The sequence below is a fragment of the Pleurodeles waltl genome, chromosome 5 (genome assembly GCF_031143425.1).
Source record: "Pleurodeles waltl isolate 20211129_DDA chromosome 5, aPleWal1.hap1.20221129, whole genome shotgun sequence".
Lineage (NCBI taxonomy): Eukaryota > Metazoa > Chordata > Amphibia > Caudata > Salamandridae > Pleurodeles > Pleurodeles waltl.
The window spans coordinates 807,278,467-807,298,364 of record NC_090444.1 but is presented as its reverse complement, the minus strand read 5'-3'; the positions used below and the strand labels follow the sequence as shown (position 1 = coordinate 807,298,364).

General features: G+C 42.5%; 1 protein-coding gene across 7 annotated transcripts in view; it reads left to right on the top strand.

Annotated features, from left to right (window-relative positions):
• LAMA2 (laminin subunit alpha 2) overlaps positions 1-19,898 on the top strand; it is a 3,379,260-nt gene that overhangs the window by 2,503,778 nt on the left and 855,584 nt on the right. For 5 of the 7 annotated variants that reach the window (XM_069234828.1, XM_069234823.1, XM_069234826.1 and 2 more), the window contains one exon: positions 4,523-4,716. In XM_069234828.1, the coding sequence (XP_069090929.1) occupies positions 4,523-4,716 (194 nt within the window). The remainder of the gene's footprint in view (positions 1-4,522; positions 4,717-19,898) is intronic. The other 2 variants (XM_069234829.1, XM_069234825.1) reach the window with 1 other exon arrangement.

Genomic DNA, 19,898 nt, shown 5'->3' with positions numbered 1-19,898 from the left:
ATTCCCTCTGTCTGAACAGTATTGGGGTAACTGTTGGGTGCACTGTCACTAATAGGCAGGGTATGATCTTATACTGAAGACATGGGCAGAGATGACTGATGGGGACATGACCTTAACAGGACATCAACACAGGTAAGGGCACAGAAGAAATGAGTTGTACCCCACTCAGTAAACACCATACACACATATGTTAGCTGCAGAGTAGACCTAGAAAGCATCTTTACCTCTTCGTTTACTTTTTGGTATATGTTGACACATGTAAACCTTGATACAAGTGCCCCTTATCCTTCAAGCATAAATGGTTGGAACAACTCTCACACTTGCATAACATCGCACCACAGTGTATATGTTCTTATTTGTGCATACTTCAGGGAAGATGCTGTATGTGATTACTCATCAGATGACTTAAATCACTGATATTGATAGAAATGCACTGTCATGAGGTCGATGTTAAAAACAATAAAAACACGTTTAAAGAAAAAGCTTCTGAAACTGCCTATCTGCTACTGAATGCCTTTTTGGCCTCATACGCTGAACTCCTGAGTGGATGAAATCCTATAGTTTTCTACATTTTCTTTAAAAATATATGTACAGTCTGAGTCATTCCATACTGCTACTGCCCTTGTCACGGGTCATGTCATGAGCAACATAGATGAGTGCAAACAGGCTAATAGTGGGCCCACAGCAGATTTACCTTCCCATATTTGGAAAAGTTTATGAAGTTCGCTACACACACTCTATTCAGTCTATCCACACAGTCTCCATCACCACCAACTGACACAGACTGGCTCACTCTTGGTCAGAAAGCAGGCACTCCAGAAGCTACTGCCTGTTCTTCAGAGGTGTGCATTTAAACCACTTACAAGCCATCATAAATCCCTTCCTAACAGATCCTCTGCAGGAAACCAGAGCTCGGACACTAGCAACTTATCTTGAAATTTCTTTCCACTTTCCCCCTGCTCGGTTCTTAAGCCTCCTAAGACCTTCCACTAGAACTCCTTCACCGGTGTCCTTTTGAGGGTGCCCGAAGCCCTCTTTCCTCTGTTTGGAGCACCACAACTGATGAACATTGCATGCCTTTTTTGAACTATCTAACCCCCAAACCATATAGAACCTTTCTTCTCCCCTAAAATAAATAGGGGTGATCGTTTTGTATAACAAGCATTTCACACATTTTATCAGCATTGTCCTTGTCTCTACTCATTACACATTTCAAATACTTTCATCTTCAGAGTCCATCATCCAACCTTGCATTGTCTTTTTGTATTTCTCGGGTCAAGTTTCATATCAAAATGCTTAAACAAACACATTGTTTTAGTCATTCAGAACTGCCTCGTAGTAGAGAGAATCCCTGCCATCATACAGTACCTTTCTGAGATCATTCAGCACGGGGGCCTATATCAAACTTCTTCCTCATCCAAGTCAATAGCTGGATTGTCTTTAATACGTTTTTTCTATTGCTAAGTAATAGAGCAGTCTAGAAACAAAATGCAGCTAAGATATGTGGTGACAATTAGAATAGTTTGAGTGATCCAAAATCAGTTGTGGATCTGGTGGATTCCTGGGGGCGGCGCGGGGCGACACACGGGGTGGGGGACATAGGCGGGGGGGTACGGGGTTGCATAGTAATTAAAAATAAAATACATTTTAAAAAACTTCCTTCGGACCCCGTGCCGCACGGCTCCTCGCTTCTCTGAAGGCTGCAGGCACAGGCTCCCAGCCTGCCCTGCAGCCAGTCCTGACACTGCTCAAAGCAGCTTCAGGATTGGCTGGGAACACCCTGTCTGGGCGCTCCCAGGCAGACAAGGAGCCTGTGCAGTGCCGGCCAAACTTACATGCACAGTGAGAGGAGTGCATAGTGCTCTCTGCTCGTCACCCCCGTGGCCCCTCCCCTTTCACCACTGTGTTTATATTCCCTTCATTGTGAAAGGATTCGCAGCTGTGGCTGCTGGCGGGGGCGATGCTCCTCCGCCCATACAGAGGAGCCGCTCCTGTGTAAATTAAGGCACAAATTTAGGAGATTTGTGGTGCAGGGCAGCGCAGCAGGATACCTTGGTGTGATGCCCTGCATCACTGGGAAAGGGCAGGAATGTGCAGTATCTATGACATATAGCAAATTCCTGACCGTTCTCGTTACTCTTGTGCACAATGAGCTACCTACTGCCTATACAGGCACTCTTGCACTGAAGTTGAAAGCTGGATTGTTTTTGTGCAGGAAGGGACACCTTCCTGCACAAAAACAATCCTGGGAGGCGTTTTCCTCTTTCAATGCAGGATGCAGCACACAATGAACAAAGGAAAAAAAGAGGAGAAATACTATTTCTCCTCGTTGTGCCTCCCCAGGGGAGGCATAAGGTTTTGGTGCAATCCCAGGTTTACAAGGTCTTGTAAATCAGGGATACATCAAAATCCATGGATATTACGTGGAAACACCCACTGCAATACCCATGGATTGCCTCCCTAGCGCAGAGTAAGGCAATGCAGTGATTTAAGCATTCTTGCCTTAGTCCTTATTTATGAGGCAATTCAAAGCCACACAAAGTGGCTTCATGTGGCCTCATAAATATTAGTGTTTTGCTCTGCCATTGCATCATCAAAAAAGTGACTCAACAGTGGCGCAAGAGCCTCATAAATATGGCCTTAAATGTCTAGGCCCATATTTATACTTTTTGACGCAAAACTGCGCTAACGCAGTTTTGCGTCAAAAAAATTAGCGCCGGCTAACGCCATTCTGAAGCGCCATGCGGGCGCCGTATTTATTGAATGACGTTAGCCAGCGTTAGCCGCCGGCGCCGTCTGGTGTGCGTTAAAAAAAACGACGTACACCAGGCAGCGCCGGCGTAGGGGGATATGGGGCTTGGGCGTCAAGAAATGGGGCAAGTCAGGTTGAGGCAATTTTTTCGCCTCAACCCGATTTGCGCCATTTTTTTTCACTCCCAACCCCCATAGAAATTACTCCTGTCTTAGCAAAGACAGGAGTCATGCCCCCTTGCCCAATGGCCATGCCCAGGGGACTTCTGTCCCCTGGGCATGGTCATTGGGCATAGTGGCATGTAGGGGGGCACAAATCAGGCCCCCCTATGCCACAAAAAAAAAAAAAAAAAAAACTTACCTGAACTTACCTTAATGTCCCTGGGATGGGTCCCTCCAGCCTTGGGTGTCCTCCTGGGGTGGGCAAGGGTGACAGGGGGTGTCCGTGGGGGCATGGGAGGGCACCTCTGGGCTCCTTCAGAGCCCACAGGTCCCTTAACGCCTGCCTTTTGCAGGCGCTAAAAAACGGCGCAAAAGCGGCCGTACATCATTTTTTTTGACCCGCCCACTACCGGGCGTGAATTTTGCCCGGGAGTATAAATCCGACGCACATGCCTCGGAGTCGATTTTTTAGACGGGAATGCCTACCTTGCATATAATTAATGCAAAGTAGGTGTCCACGCTAAAAAATGACGCAAACTCCATGGACTTTGGCGCTAGACGCGTCTAACGCCAAAGTATAAATATGGAGTTAGTTTTGCGTCGGAATTGCGTCAAAAAAAACGACGCAATTACGGCGCAAACGGAGTATAAATATGCCCCCTAATGTAGTGAAAAAGTGTGAACATTATTTTATCAAGGATCTATATAGATTATTGCAAGTAGTCATTGAATCTCTTTCCATTTTTCTTCTCAGTTTGATCTAACAGGGACTCAGTGAGGTGACGCAGAATAGACAACCTAGAAAATGCAACCTATCCCACGTGTATCGAAAAGAGAAGGTCACTGGTATGTCAGCTTAAGGTTCACCTGAAGATCAAGAATACAAGAGCTGATAGCAATTTACACCGATTCCCACCAACATATAGGAAAGGCAGTATCCAACCTGTGAATTATCCTGTACTTTGAGAGCCCATGCTATGGCCTGCTCTTCGACTGATTGGATTAAGCAGAAGACCCACTCTTCTATTGTGAGGTAACCTAAAGAGGCAACTCAATATATATATAGTAACTCCAAAGAGGTTTGTACAGCAGGCCGCAATGTGCTCCACCCCTGGATTCCTTTCACAGGGAACACCCTTCACATATCCAACATCACACTCATTCAGCCAGTGCATATTTACATCATCACTTCATGGATCCTCCACAATGTGGACCACCCCAACCTCAGATAAACCGTCCACCAAAGCGTTTTCAGGCCAAGTAATTGAGGAAAGCCATACCATAACAGATTAGGTCAAAACTCAATCTCTCCTGAAGCTCTTTGCAGATCTAAATGTATTTAACGAATCCACTTGAGCATTGCTAGAAACCAGTGACAAAAATGGTTATTTCTTAGCAACTTTATAATGAAGGCAGTCATGTTGATAAATAAACATTTGTCAAATAAAAGACGTTTGCATTTTCTACCACATTGTTATTTATAATACTGACTGAACCAGACCGACGGTTATAAATGTAAAATCTCCATCTTGATTTGGGTGGGAGAGTAGAGCTGTGGGTAGTGAAGGTATCTATTCATGTTTTGTGTCTTGTCACCCTCTAAACCCAGGTGCGCTTCAGGATACACCGGCAACCCAAGAATCCCCGGAGGTTCATGCCAGGAATGTGAGTGCGATCCACATGGTTCGCTCCTAGTCCCTTGTGATCCAGTCACAGGGCAGTGCCACTGCAAGGCGGGAGCGACTGGGTGGAAATGTGATGGTTGCACGGATCGGCATGCACGTGAAGGCGCAAAGTGTGTTTGTACGTATATTAACCTTACTACCAGATTTCAGGCTTCGATTGTGCATGAAAAATAAAAATATTGTGGTCTGAACAAGTACCATCATTTTACATCTCATTTACCAACTTACTTTAGAATTCTCATGCTGCGACTGAAAATCCTTCACGCAAAGTCTAAAAGTATTCCCTTCAAGTGGCGCCGCAGTCAATGTCCTTTCTACGCTATGGTGTCTCACGTCATGCTGAGACCTGTAATGGAAACGTTGTGTTAAACACAGGGAATGCATACATTCAAAGCTTCTTTTCCATCAAGGTTAAAAGCGTTGGCAACAACTGTGCTGCACAAATACAGTAGACATTTGAATTATCTGTGTTATTTAGCAGTATTCTAGATGTCACTTGGGCGGGTCTACTGCCGAAACATCATGAACCAAATATTTCCCCACAAAATTTGACAACAGGATATTAACTAGCAAAATATTGCGAAAGCAACAATATGTAGCAAGGATAGGTGTACTGTAAATAAATCGTGAATCCACTTATATACCTTGCTGTTAGATATATTTGAGGTACACGGATGGGGAGTCTCGGATAGTGATATATATATATCTGTGTGTGTTCAATGTATATTGCTGATGATATTGTTCTCCTCAATTGTCCGACCGACACAACCTATCAGATGAACCAGGGGTTTGAAACATTCAGTTTCCATATGCTGAAGTCCACGTTACTGCACTAGACGTTATGGAAGACATAAGCATTTGTTTTGCTATAGTCCACTCCCCATCACTATCCCTCAGCCATGGGTCATCTCACCTCCAGTTCCTCAAGTATAGTTTAGAGATTGGAAACTGGTTTACTCACAAGCAATAAGTCATAGAAACAGTAAGTTACTTAGATGATTTATATTGAACATTGTGTAGCAAAAGCTTCTTATGTCTTGCATGTGATGGAGATCACAAGTGGTTTTAATGAAAGAAACAAGGGACTCAGGGCTTCGTTTACAAGAATTTGATGCATTACCATAGATGCGTCAGATTTCTTGCACTTCCCGTACACCCCCTAATGACGCAATGAATGTGCTGCATTTACAATACAGAGCTCCACGGCACACGCTTTAACAGATGAGTCAGAACTTCTGACGCATCTGTTGGTGCTAAACTCATGCATTGCTAGAGTAGCGTTGTTGAACTGACGCAACTCTAGCAATGCGAGGAGTCTCCCATAGGGAAAAAACCCTGTGTCCATTTTACGCTTGCTCTGAGCAGGCAGTAAAATTTTAACGCAGTGAAGACACAGAGGGCCTCATTATGACCCTGGCGGTACAGAACCGCCAGGGTCAACGGGGGCGGGAGCACCGCCGACAGGCCGGCGGTGCTCCCTTGGGCATTCCGACCGCGGCGGTAACGCCGCGGTCGGACCGGGACAACTGGCGGTCTCCCGCCAGTTTCCCGCTGCCCAAATGAATCCTCCAAGGCGGCGCAGCATGCTGCGCCGCCTTGGGGATTCTGACACCCCCTACCGCCATCCTGTTCCTGGCGGTTCGCCCGCCAGGAACAGGATGGCGGTAGGGGGTGTCGCGGGGCCCCTGGGGGCCCCTGCAGTGCCCATGCCAATGGCATGGGCACTGCAGGGGCCCCCGTAAGAGGGCCCGCTAGTATTTCACTGTCTGCATAGCAGACAGTGAAATACGCGACGGGTGCAGTAGCACCCGTCGCACCTTCCCACTCCGCCGGCTCGATTACGAGCCGGCTTCATCGTGGGAAGGTTGTTTTCCCCTGGGCTGGCGGGCGGCCTTTTGGCGGCCGCCCGCCAGCCCAGGGGAAAACTTGGAATACCCTCCGCGGTCTCTGGACCGCGGAGCGGTATTTTGGAGGGGGGAAGTCTGGCGGGCGGCCTCCGCCGCCCGCCAGACTTAGAATGAGGGCCAGAATGTTGCAGAGAAAAGTGCTTTTTAACTGTGTCAGTTCTGTGTGGCTTTTTCCATAGGAATGCCTACCCTGCATACATTATACCTGGTGGAGGTATAATGTGACGCAGGACTTTACAAACTGACACATTGGGCCCAATTCATCAGTTAATAGCATAGAGTGTAGTGCACTGCTAGCGCCACTGCTGCGTCAAAAAAATGATGCAGCAGTGGCACAAAGGGCTTGTAAATGAGGCCTTAAGGCACACAGGAATGGTTACATAATAGGTACACAAGGCTTCTATCCAGAGAGCGGCTTCAGCTCAGGAACATCACTGGGCTTAACTTGTTTTGCTAGACTGAACTGATAATATTACTAAGGTCTCAGGAGTCTGGTGCCAGATTGAAATGGCAAGCAAGGACGTGTGCTGTCTTGTAGGTGATGCTGGAGCATGTTAACATCAAGCTGAATCACATTGCACTACATGGCTGAATATAGATGTGCTAAATTTGAAGATTAAAACACGTTTTCAACTATAAAACATTTCTCAATCATTTATTGCATCCCTTTCCTAAAAATGAAACTTCAAGCATGTTTTCTGATGTCAGGTGTTGAAAATGGGATTCAAAATAGAGAAGCAGAAGGCACATAAATAAAGCATACATTTATTATTCTGCAATATAGGAGGAAGTTCCTTTTTAACCTGCTCTGTGCAAATGTTACATCACACAAATGCATGATACAAAGAAGCATAATCACGTAACTGTGCTGCCTCCTGCTGGAAAATTTTGCACTTTGAGAAAAAATTGGAAGTTTCCCGGCTTCATCAAAGGCATAGATTCCCATTTGCCTATCTCATTCTCTGCTACCACATGTTCACCTGGGGCAGCTCCTCCGCAATGGCAGAGAGGCATCTCCGCCATGGCTAAGAGCCAGCAAATGAAAAATAAAACAATAGTTTGCTGTCATTTTAATTTTCATCTGCTGGCTCAGCCAGCAGGGCAGGAAAGGGTGGGTCTTTGCTGCCACCGGAGGTGTGAGGGGGAGGAGGAGAGAGTGCTCCTAAGTCTCAGGCCAGCCAAACACACATGCACATTTAGGTTTCTCCAACCTGCCTGTGTACACAGCTCGGCTGGAGAAACTGCACAGACCCCAGGGTTGTGTCTGAACAGCAGTCCAAGCCACTCAGACCAATCCTGACGCTGCTTTCATGCTAGGTTTAACATGAAAACAGCATCAGGATTGATGGGGAGCCTCTGCTGGTGTCCCAGTGAATGCTGTGACACAAGAAGAGGATCAAGGTGTCAGGAGGAGGAGGCGACGATGAGAACGGTAAGCGTGTTTTTTTTTTTGTTACACCCATCCTCGTCGTCACCCCTGCCCCCTCTTGACATTTGCGGCAGCCGCCGCTGATGTCTACCCATTACTGATGTGACATGAGGCAGCAGGCAAGTGGGTTTCCATACTGTCTCTCGGACTGCCCTTGAATTGTGTGGCAGCAGAGTAACACAACTATGAGCCCTCAGCAGACCGTGCCTGGTGTTGAAAGTCCTGCCCTGGCACATTGGCACCAGGGGAGTGAGAGATACAGGACACCATACCTCCTGTCGTACAAGACAGCTAAGCAACACACAGGGAGCCTGCCTAGCAACAGGAAATTCTAGCTGCTATTTAGGGATTTTTTGACACCCTTTTTTTTTTTTTTTACTCACATGCTTCTCAGTTCCTGAAACTGGCAATGTTGGTTCATAAAAGATGTGAATTTGTGAGTTGTAGTACTTTGCAACTTTGCTCATGGGTATCACTGAACTGCCTTGATTCTCACTGGTCAAAACTATAGGAGGGGTAGGAATGTTAGCTTTTCTGACCTTATTTGGTTTCTTCTTATTCATTTATAAGGGGACGCGTTGGAGGTTCGATTTACCTTTTGACTGCGCTTAGAGTAATTCCCACCATAAGGTTCAATTGCAATACCAATCAATATCAATATCAATCAATGGGATCAATAATCTTGGGAGTCAGTAATTTCCGTGCACCATGACCCCTTGGCCATAAATAACCACACCTTTATGTAAAAGTTAGAATGTTTATTTTCCTATATTAACAATGCTAATATCACGTAACTTAGGCACAAAATCAAATGATAAACATACAGAAACAATACAAATTGAACAAATCTTCTAAAGAATCTCAATTTAATCAATGCATGGATCACTACACATTCCACAGTTACAGTACAAATCAATAGCTAGAAGAACTGCGCATAGAAATAGCATACATTTAGATTCAGCAAAGAAAAGACATCAACTATTGTTAATTATTAACAAGCATCTTCTGTGAGTCTCTGATCTGCCTTCTGATTAAAATAGCATGTTTGGGCTTAAGGCAAAAGAATTTAGTCAACACAAATTTGGAAAGACATCTAGCTATGGTTCTATCAAAACTAGGGGTTGGTACCTAAAGACAAAAGCAAATGACATCAAGGTCAATAACATAGCCTTATACCTTGCCTCAGTATGGTTCAGCAAGCTGCGATAGTCTTCGTCAATTGGACATCTGTTCGGACAGCAAGGCATGAGGACTCAGCAATAAAGTTCAAGATAGAAATGTCTTAGGAACGGGCATTAGAGGAATGTCGCTTTTCAGCAACAGAGTTAGGAAGAAGTGAGAATGTCTCTCCATGCAGTTAGGAAATAATGTGTTTTTCTCCTCTCTGTACAGTCTGGCTAAGTTAGATTCCCTAGGACGTGCTCCCACATTGCTATTGGTCAAAGAATCATACGTTTATATTTAGTCCAATAAAAGTAGAACCTCAAATCTAAGATATACCTAAACTGTCTTTCATGTGTCAATGATTGGCTCCTCTTTTCCTGTTCCCATCATTGGGCTGGTCAGGTAACAATTTGTATCGCCTTGTACTCCAGTCAGTGCATCCATTGTTAGTTCCTGGGAGCGTTGCCTTTATACACACTAAATTCTACAAAGTATCAATAGCTAGTACAGCATATTCTAGCAAGCATTTCTCATGAGAAAGAAATTTAGCTATTAGCATTTGGTCAACACAGTGGAAAATTACAAATCTATTTCTCTATGCAGCCATTTTAAGCAATGCAACTTGACACGAGGCTCTGCAGCTAGGCCCAAGATCTCGCTAATTTAGGCCTATGATTGATAAAAGCAAATACATAATACATAACCATTAATATAACATACTACTACATTATTCTAAACATGAGCATGACATTTCATATTAATAAGCGATAATAATAATAATAAGGACACTTCGTGATTATTGACAGTCACTCAAGTAGGCACATTTTCAAAGTTGTGTATTATTTTGCTATATTAATTCATTTTCTAGACAGATTTAACATTCACAGTACTTGACTATTTATTAGTAAAATTTTAGCATTAACAGTAACAGAATACCAAAAGAAGAGCTAGAGGAAGGATCGGAGCAGATCTTGAGCAGGCCAAGATAATCTTGTTTTGGGAATGTCCATAGAATTGTATACTGTTCAGCTTAAAGTGGTGCCAGATTTTGCCAAAAGCTGGACTTTAGGGGACTGAGCTTCCATTAGGAAGAAAGACAGTGGTGAACATCAGTATATTTAAAGCAGCATTTACAATAGATCAGAGACATTGCATGTTTCAGTTGCATCCACTCTTTGTCAGGTAGATTTTAGGGAGGGACCAAGCACAAGAACAAAATGTCCTCTGCAGCTCCATCCAAAGACTACACAGATGCACACAGTCATAATAATCAATCCTAATAAAAAGAAACTTGCTTTTCGACTTTATAGGTCTCTCTGCTGGTGAGCTAAAGAAATGTATTATTTCTATAAAATGCATTTATTCATCAGTTCTCAGTACTGCGTGTTAATTTTCTTACAACTAATAATCAAATGAAGTGAGTGATACACTGAAGCTTTATGGTCGATATAAATCTTTGAAAAAATAATCTTTGTGACTTGTGGCTAACTCTGATATCTTTCAGACAACTTCAGCTTCATATAATCAGGGGCAGCTCCTTCACAAAGAAAAATCCAGCAGCTGAAAAATAAAACAATATTTTACTATTGTTTTATTTTCTAGCTGCTGGCTCAGCAGGCATGTGCAGGGAGGGGTGGAGGAGCTGGGAGGGCAGAGGGGAAGGAGGAGTGGAGAACACTAAGGAACATATTTAAGAACCCCTAGCGCCACCGGAGCGTCACTTTTCGTGACACTCCTGTGGCACTATTCAAGCAGGGACATGTAGATGTTGAAGAGAGTTGGGCTCAGGGAGGATCCCTGAGGGACTCCGCAGATGACTTCTGTAGGTTTGGATATGATGAGCGGAGCCTGACTGTTCTTCCGGTGAAGAAGGAGTGAATCTATTGCAAGGCTTTTCTACGGATTCCTGCATCGTGGAGTTTGGTTCATAAGATGCTATGGGAGACCATGTTGAAGGCTGCTGAGAGGTCGAGGAGTATGGTGCTGTGGTGTGGACTCGGTTGAGGAGTGTGTGGATGTCATCGGTGGCAGCAAGAAGAGCTATCTCCGTGCTTTGGTTGTTGCGGAAGCCAGACTGGGAGGTATCCAGAGAGTTGTTGTCCTTGAAGAATTGTCACAGCTGTGAGTTTATGGCTTTTTCCAGGAGTTTGGCTAGGTAGGGAAGCAGCGAGATGGGCTTGAAATTCTTGAGCTCTGATGGGTCGGCTGTGGGTTTCTTCAGGAGGGGGCAGACTTCAGCGTGTTTCCAATGTTTGGGTAAGGTGGCTGTTTTGATTGAGCAGTTCAGAGTCTTGCGGAGTTCGGGAGCGATGGATTCACTGGCTCCGTTGTAGATATGGTGAGGACAGAGGTCTGTGGAAGCTCCGGAGTGAATGCTATTCACGTTGATTTCAGTCTCTTCTGTGGTGAGAGTGGACCAACTGTGAACGGTTTGGATCGGTTCTGGGAAACTGGGTAGGTTGTAGGTTCTGATGCTGGGCAGGTTCTGCGGGAGAAAGCTGTCAAATATAGCCTTAATCTTGTGGTGGAAAAAAATGCCAGTTTGCCGCAGAGGTCTTGCGATGAGGGGATGTTGGTGCCTTCGGAGGGACGATTGGTGAATTTGTTGATTACCTTGAAGAGTCCTCTTGTGTTGTGCGGGGAGGTGTTGATGCTTTCACACAGTATGTATTTTTTTGCATTTTTGATGCGTTGGTGATGGGTGGCAGTGGCAGTTCTGAAGAAGGTGAGGTCTTCTCTGGCTTTGCTTTTTCTCCATTTCTTCTCTAGGTGCCTGCAGGTGCATTTGGATACTTGGAGTTCAGTGGTGAACCAGCTGGCTTTATTTAGGATGCGCTTGACCCAAGTTGGTCAGAGGGGGTCTAAGGAGCTGGCACATTCTATGATCCAGACGTTGAGGTTGTGTGCTCTGGCGTTGGCATCATTGGTGGGGAGTGGAGGTGATTTGGCAAGGGTCGTGGTGAGTTGCTCGTCAGTGATTTAGTTCCATTCCCTGTGGTGGCGCTCTGGGGACGAAGAGGCAGCTGTTGGGTGTGGTGATGGCGAAGTGTAGGCATTGATGGCTGGTCAATCTGGGGTGGAGATATTCTTGACGGTAATCTGGTTGCTTGAGTTAAAAATGGGCTCTAGTGTGTGACCTGTGGCGTGAGTGGGCATCGTGATCAGTTGTCTGAGGCCAAGGGGGGCAAGATTGTCGAAGGGAAGTGGTGTTTCGGTCGTTGCAGTCCTCGAGGTGGAAATTCAAGTTGCACAGGAGGAGGTAGTCGGTGAACACCAGGGCGTGGAGTGTGGTGATGTCTACAATGGCATCAATGAAGGCTGGGTGAGGGCTGGGTGGTCGGTAGACCAGGGTGCCACTGAGGGAGGAGTTTTGAGTGACGTGGATCAGGAAGTGTATGTGTTCCATTTTGGTGCAGTGTTCCTCTGTGTTGACCGTGATACGGAGTCAGGACTTGTGTACGATGGCCAGTCCTCTGCCCGGTACAGGAGGTCCGGTCCTTTTTAAGATGTTGTAGCCATCCAGGATTTTGATAGCGATGTCTGGTCTGGAGGTATGGTTGGTCCAGGTCTCAGTTAGGAATGCGATGTCTGGACAGGCGGAGTCGACCAGGTCCCAAAGTTCAGTGGTGTGCTTATGGAGGGAGCGTATATTCAGAAGGAGGCAGTTGATGAGGTTGTGGCGGGCGTCAGTGGTTTTAAGGTGTTCCAGTTCTTTGTTGTGGTCAAAACAGAGGTTGCACTTCTGGCAGAAAATAGGTCCGTGGGTGCCCTTAGGAGATGTGGTGCAGCAGGCGCTGAGACATCCGGTGTTGAGGCGGTGAAGGGTCTTGGCGTCGTAATGGAGGGTGACCAGGAAATGGCTTATCAGAGATTCAGGGTTCCTGGCGATGGGCGCAGTCCAGGCGTGGATGAGCACAAACGGTCTTGCCTTTTGCACACCAGCGGTGCGCCAGCGGCTCGACCGTGCTGCTGCTGCCATTAAGGAGGAGGAGAGGCGGGGGCGGTCAGCTGGGAGGCGGTAGTGTGGGTGTTTTCATAACCTGAGGCAGCGCCAAATCTAACGCCAAAATGTAGAGTGGTACAATGAGGAGATACTTTCATTTCTCCTTGTGTTTTACTCTATATATCCGAGCTGCATTTTGCAGCAAACATAGAAAGAGCAAATCAACATGTAATATTGTTTTTGTGCAGGAAGCCATCCTTGCAAATTTAGTGCCGGCACAGTGGGAAACACAGTATTCTATTAAATACGGCGCATCCCTGCATTGTGAAAATGACGGTGCAAGACGCTGCCAAATTTGGTGCACCATCATTTTCCATTAAATCTGTCTCTAAGTATGCATGTTAGTTTGGCCGGCGTCTTATGACAGTCCAAATTGACATGTGTGTTCAACAGCCGGTGGAAAAACTGCACAGACCCCAATGCACTGTCTGAGTGGCAGACCAAGCTGCTCAGACAATACTGACACTGCTGTAATACTAAGCATAGCATGAGAGCAGTACCATGATTGCCTGGGGAGCCTGTGCTGGTTCCCCAGGGACTGCTGAGACACCAGGAGAGCAGAGGAGTGAGGAGGCAGGCAGCGGCATAACAGTAAGTTTTTTTTTAAATTATTATTTTCCCCACCCCAACCTTCCCCCTCCCAGCCCACCCCTCCCCTTGAAATTTGTGGCAGCTGCTGCTGAATATAACTGTTGAATCACAATGTGCCCCTTACAGAATGCTCAACCTGTGTTACCTTGTAGCTTGAAACAAACTGCATTGTTTGTTTTCAGATTCGATTCATTCTGCACCACAGTGTCTAAGTAGAATAAATACTCAAGGACGCTTTAGACAATTAAGACTTAAAACTGAAATAGCCCAACTGGGTTAGTACTCATCCCATTGTGGAAAACACTCTTAGTTACCTACAAACCGTGCACCAGGTTTAATGGCCTCCATCTGTTTAAAGTGTAATGGGTAATATGATTTCAGTTTTAATCCACCAGGTTGAATCTGCAACAAAGACCCAGCCATGAGCACCAATCTGCATTCAAACAAAACTGAAGATAGCCAGGTCAGTATATAGGTACAAAAAAACGTAGAATAGCCCAAAATCAAGACGCTTATGAATAATTGGTTGCATGGCACCAGCAACACCAGGATCGTGATTAGATTAAGCCATCACCCTGAACTGGATGACCAAGCAAAGAAATCGATGAGACATGCTGCAAGAGTTCTGTAGCGACTTTGAGGGAGCAACTGATTTCTGCACATGACACGAATATCCAAAACTACATTTAAGCCTTTGCTAACTTTCACAAATCTAGAGAGGCAAGAAGGTTGTCATTATTTTTACAAAGGTCCCCTTGGTCCCCATTTGAAATATGCAATTGAGCTTCAAAATAAAGTTTTGTTGTTGATGTTTAACTAAAGTAGAACGTTTGTGGTCTAAATATAAACATAAAATACCATATCATATCATGAAAAGAGCACTGTTGCTACCACATGGCCTAGTTTTCGACCAGAATATTGAGTTTTAAATATTGGACTACAAAATAAACTACAAAAATATTGTGACCAGAATATCGACTACTGAAATATTGTGTAGCTACGTATATAAAGGTAAAGTATGAGTGCACTATACTGCTATACTTATCTCCATTACATCATCACATACATGTGACTCAAATATATCTATATATCTATATATTTATCTATATATATATATATATTTATATATAGTGAATCAGTACAACCCAATTGGATGCCATCACAGGGATAGTGGCCTGCTGAGGACAGGAGTGTACTATGCTCCCATTTTAACTAAAGGCTACTTTTTAAAATGCAGCCTGTTTTCCTTAAAGGAAGCATGGCTGCATTTAAAACTTTTGGGATACTGAGGACCAAGTGTGTAGTATTCTGCTTGATAACACAAGCATAAAAGAAGCATTGTCATAGTGAATATGCCAGCCCTTGTTTGTGCGATAGTTACTTTTTTTTTTTTTTTTAAGGTAAATCAGCTTTATTTAAATCAAAATACACATGGGTTACATACTAACAATACAAGATATCTGTCATAATGATAATGATATAATTTTAAAAGGAATTGTAAAAGCTGTTTAACATTTTAAAAGTATAAAAAGGGAAAGAAACAATGAAAACGGAACAAGACCATTTACAATGCGAAAGATGCATTGGATCTTCAACAGTTAAAAGAAAAAAGTAATATTCAAAAAAGCATAAATCTAAGTTAAATTAAAATTTACTTAAGAACAGAGAAAATAAAGAATTCATGGTGGCTTAAAATTCTCAGATAATGTACAATTAGTAGAATTACAAGCAACAGCATTAAGATAATCAGTCAAAGGTAACCAGTACAAATCTCTATTTATGGAAGGGAAGCATAAAGAGGTAAAAGCAATATCTAGTCTATGGTAGTGACAAACATTATTCCACCAAGCTTTATAGGAAATATTGGATTATGTTTTCCAATTGAGAGTAATTTGTTGAAAGGCCAAAGCTAACATGAGATCCAACAATTTAAAATGATCATCATCTGAAACAATGTCAGCAGAGAGACTACCTAAAAAAAACACCAGCAGAGATAATTGGGATTGTAAATGAAAAATGCAGGTAAGCTGACACCAAACATTTCTCCAAAAAGAGACAGTAGGAGGACATTCAAAAAGGATATGCATAAGATCTCCCTTTGGGCTATTGCAGGACCAGCAACTTGAAGTGGAGGATATAGAACATTTTGCTATAGTACAAGGGGTAAAATAAAGTCTGTGATAAAGAAAGAAAAGTGACTGTGTGGTAGAAGCTGATCTGGATATTTTATAAGATGATGCCACACCTTATTCCAAAAGGAAACAATCCAGGTACATCCCAAAACCAATTCCCATTGAGATTCAATTTTAGATTTAGGACGTGTCAAAACAGGAGACTGAAAAAGTTTATAGATATTTGATGCCTTAGGATATGAGATAAGAAAGGAGGACAAAGAAAAGGGTAATTCCGAAGAAGAAGAAGGGAAAGGCAAGGAAAAAAGTACATCAAGAATAATATTACTAATAAGAAGATATTTAGGCATAAATGAATTGGGACAATGAAATAGAAGTTGGAATTGTGAAAAAGAAAGTGGAGTATTATTGGAGAATAAATCCTTGACACAAACTATATTTCTTTGTCGCCAGGATTTCCAAAATAAGGGTTTTTTATTAATAGTGATAAGACAATTATGCCAAATAGGGGAATTCAGAAAAGAGGAATGAGAAACAGATGGAGGTAAATAGTGAGAAGACAGAAGAGAACAAGTATGTTTAAGAAGCAGAGAGGAGATAAGTGAACTATTATAGGAAAAGGATACCACCTCACTAGGGGAAAAGAAAAGAACACTCAATATGCAACCATAATGGAGTAAACCTAGAGCCTGACAGGGAGACCCACGTAGAAGCTTGACGCAAACAAAAGGATTTGTGATACAATCTAAGATCCGGAAAATAGACTCCTCCCTCCTGTTTAGAATGGCAAAGATGACTAAGAGAAATTCTAGATTTCTTATTGTTCCAGAGGAATTTAGACAATCTGGAGTCCAATTGTGTAAAAAGGGTACCAGGTAAAGGAAGCGGAATCATGGATAGGATATATAAAATGTTAGGAGAAGTCATCATTTTAATGGAGACAAGACGACCCCACCAAGATAAAAATAAGGGATTTCAAGCCAGAATCGATCTATCAACTTTCTCTAAAGCCTCTGAAATATTTACTTCAATGGACTTTTTAATGGATAAAGTGAACCAAATACCTAAATATTTAATCTTGGAAGAATTCCAGTGAAAACCAGTGATATCAAACGATGCTTTAAAACAAAATTTTGTTAGAGGGAGGATTTCAGTTTTATCCAACTGTATCTTATAACCTGAAATCAAGGAAAAATCCTCAATTTTCCGAAGTAGAGATGGAATCGAGAGCTCAGGGTTTGAGATATATAAAAGTATATCATCTACATACGCCGTTAATTTTAAATGTTTCTCGCCATACTGGAAACCTTCAATTTTAATGTTATTTCCAATACTATATAGAAAGGGCTTGAGAGCTAGAATAAATAGGAGTGGAGAGAGAGGACACCCTTGACGTACACCTCGGCGTAATACAAAATAGCTAGACAATTTCCCATTTACCAATATCGATGCCACTGGAGATTGATAAAGCAAAGAGATAAATGAAATGAAATGAGGCCCTAAACCATGCCAGGCTAAAGGTTTTAATAGAAAAGACCAGTCTAACCAGTCGAACGCTTTCTCAACATCTATGGAAATTGCTGCTAAAGAATACGACAGAGCAGGAGCTTTGCTGAGTACATTAAAGAATGTTCTAGAATTGTCAGAAGCAAGTCTACCTTTCACAAAACCTGTTTGTTCCTTACTTATCAGCGCAGGTAAAATGGGTATCAAGACGTAGGGCTAATAATTTAGCAAAGATTTTATAATCTGTATTGAGAAGAGAGATTGGTCTAAAATGTTTACAGAAAGTATGATCCTTACCGTCCTTTGGAATAAGGCAATTCGAAGCTTCCTGAAATGTGCCCCCTGTAGAACCAGAACCCATGAAGAATTGGAAAAGCTGAAAAAGTTTTGGAGGTAACATGTCAGAAAAATGTAAAACAAATTCCTCTGCAAATCCATCCGGACCAGGAGTTTTACCTTTTTTAAGAGATTGAAGTGCTTTAAAATTTTCTAATGAAGTAATATCTGCTTCAAGTGAAGTAGCATCAATCAGTGTCTTATTCGGGTTTGGAATATTCTTTAAATAATCATCAATCTGTAAGGGGGTCGGGACTGACCCAGGAGTATAAAGTGTCTGGTAATAATGAATAAATTCAGCTAAAATATCTTCATCCTTAAAAAGGGACTCACCAGTATCTGAAACTATAGACTTCACATTATGGCGTTGCTTTCGAACTTTTAAACAATTAGCCAGAAGCTTCCCCACTCTATTTCGACCTCCATAATAACTGCGTAGAAGAAAAGAGTAAGCATTATCCATTGAGATTTTGTTAAATTGTAGTTTTGCCTGAATAAGTTCTTGTATATTAAAATTGGAGGAGGAAGAATAATACTGATATTCTAAGCGTTTAATTTTGAGAAGCAGTGCTAAATGCTGGGCATTGAAAGTTTTCTTTTTATTAGAGACAAAATTTGTTATATGACCACGAGCCGCAGCCTTAAACGAATCCCATAACAATTGTGGAGATACGTGAGAATCTTCATTAAATTGAAAAAATGTGTCCGCAAAGGCAATAAAGGAAGTGGAAAATTTAGAATCAAGTAATAAAGAATTATTAAATCGCCACCTATTGGAGTTGGGATGCACCGGGAGCAAGTCAAAATCTGTAATGACTGGGGCATGATCAGATATTACCATAGGTTCAATGGAGGAGTTAATAAGATTTTGGGATAATGATTTAGAAACAAACATATGGTCAAGTCTAGATAAGGAGCCATGTAGTGGAGAATAAAACGAAAAATCCCTATTTTCAGGATTACAAGTTCTCCATGAGTCAATTAAATTGCTTTGTGATAAAAATGCCTTAAATTGTTTATGCATTTTATAGGGAGAAAATTTAATTACAGATTGCCTATCTATAAAGGGATCAAGAATTTGATTGCAATCCCCTCCAATAAGAAGAAAATTATCATTATAATGCAAACATTGTTTAGTAATATTGGGCCAGAAAAGATCATCTGAATTATTTGGACCATAAATATTACCAATAGTCATTGTAATCCCATTAATACTGAGCCTCATAAAGAGCCACTTACCATCAGAATCCAAGTCTTGCGAAATAACATTAACTGATAATTTTTATGGCAAAGCACAATTACACCATTTTTCTTTGTAGACAAAGGTGAAGTAAAAATAATGCCCACCCAGCCTTTTTTAAGTTTCAGAGCTTCAGAGTCCGTCAAATGGGTCTCCTGTAGAAGAACCACGTCTGGATTATATTCAGATAAGTGGGATAAAATTATCTGCCTATGATTGGATTAAAAAAATCTTTGACATTCCAAGAAACAAGACTGAATTTACGTCACATAACCATATATATACACAAAAGGCCTTGTACCATAAATAACTGAAAATACATATAAGGGAAAATAAAACAGAAAAAACAAAAGGAGGGAAGAGTAAAGGGAAAACAGCAGGAAAAAGGATGGAAATAGTCAAGAAAAAAGAAGAGACAGTACATGTCAAATAAAGACGACTGCAAAAACATACCTGAGATGAATGAACAATAGGGGAGGGGTGGTGACAGCACAGACTGAAGACGGCACAGCAAGGGAACGGACAAAGGTTACGAGCAAAAATAATGATTATATAACACCAGGAACCTGTGAAAAGAAAACAATACATTACCAAAAAAGGGTCTGTAGTCACATCAATATAGTATACTGTATAAACTGCATATGAAGGACCATCAATTATATTGCAGTAATAATGAAAGGACATAATAAGCTAAGAAACTTATATAGTCAACGTGTAGAAGGACCAGCTGTTTCCATAGAATTTGTAGAGTGTAGTTGTGGAAAATCACAAAGAACTGCAGGAGAGGTAAATGAAGTGGTCTTGTTTTGATATGTCACTGTGAACAAACACGGATGGAATAATCCAAAACGAGCTCCCAAGTCACAAAGCTGTGGATGAAGATCCAAAAACTCTTTCCTCCTGTCTGCTGTAGCTTTGGACACATCCTGTGAGATGAAGATTTTATTTCCCTGCCAAGCAATTTGTTTTTTGGCTTTCGCAGCGTTAAGAAT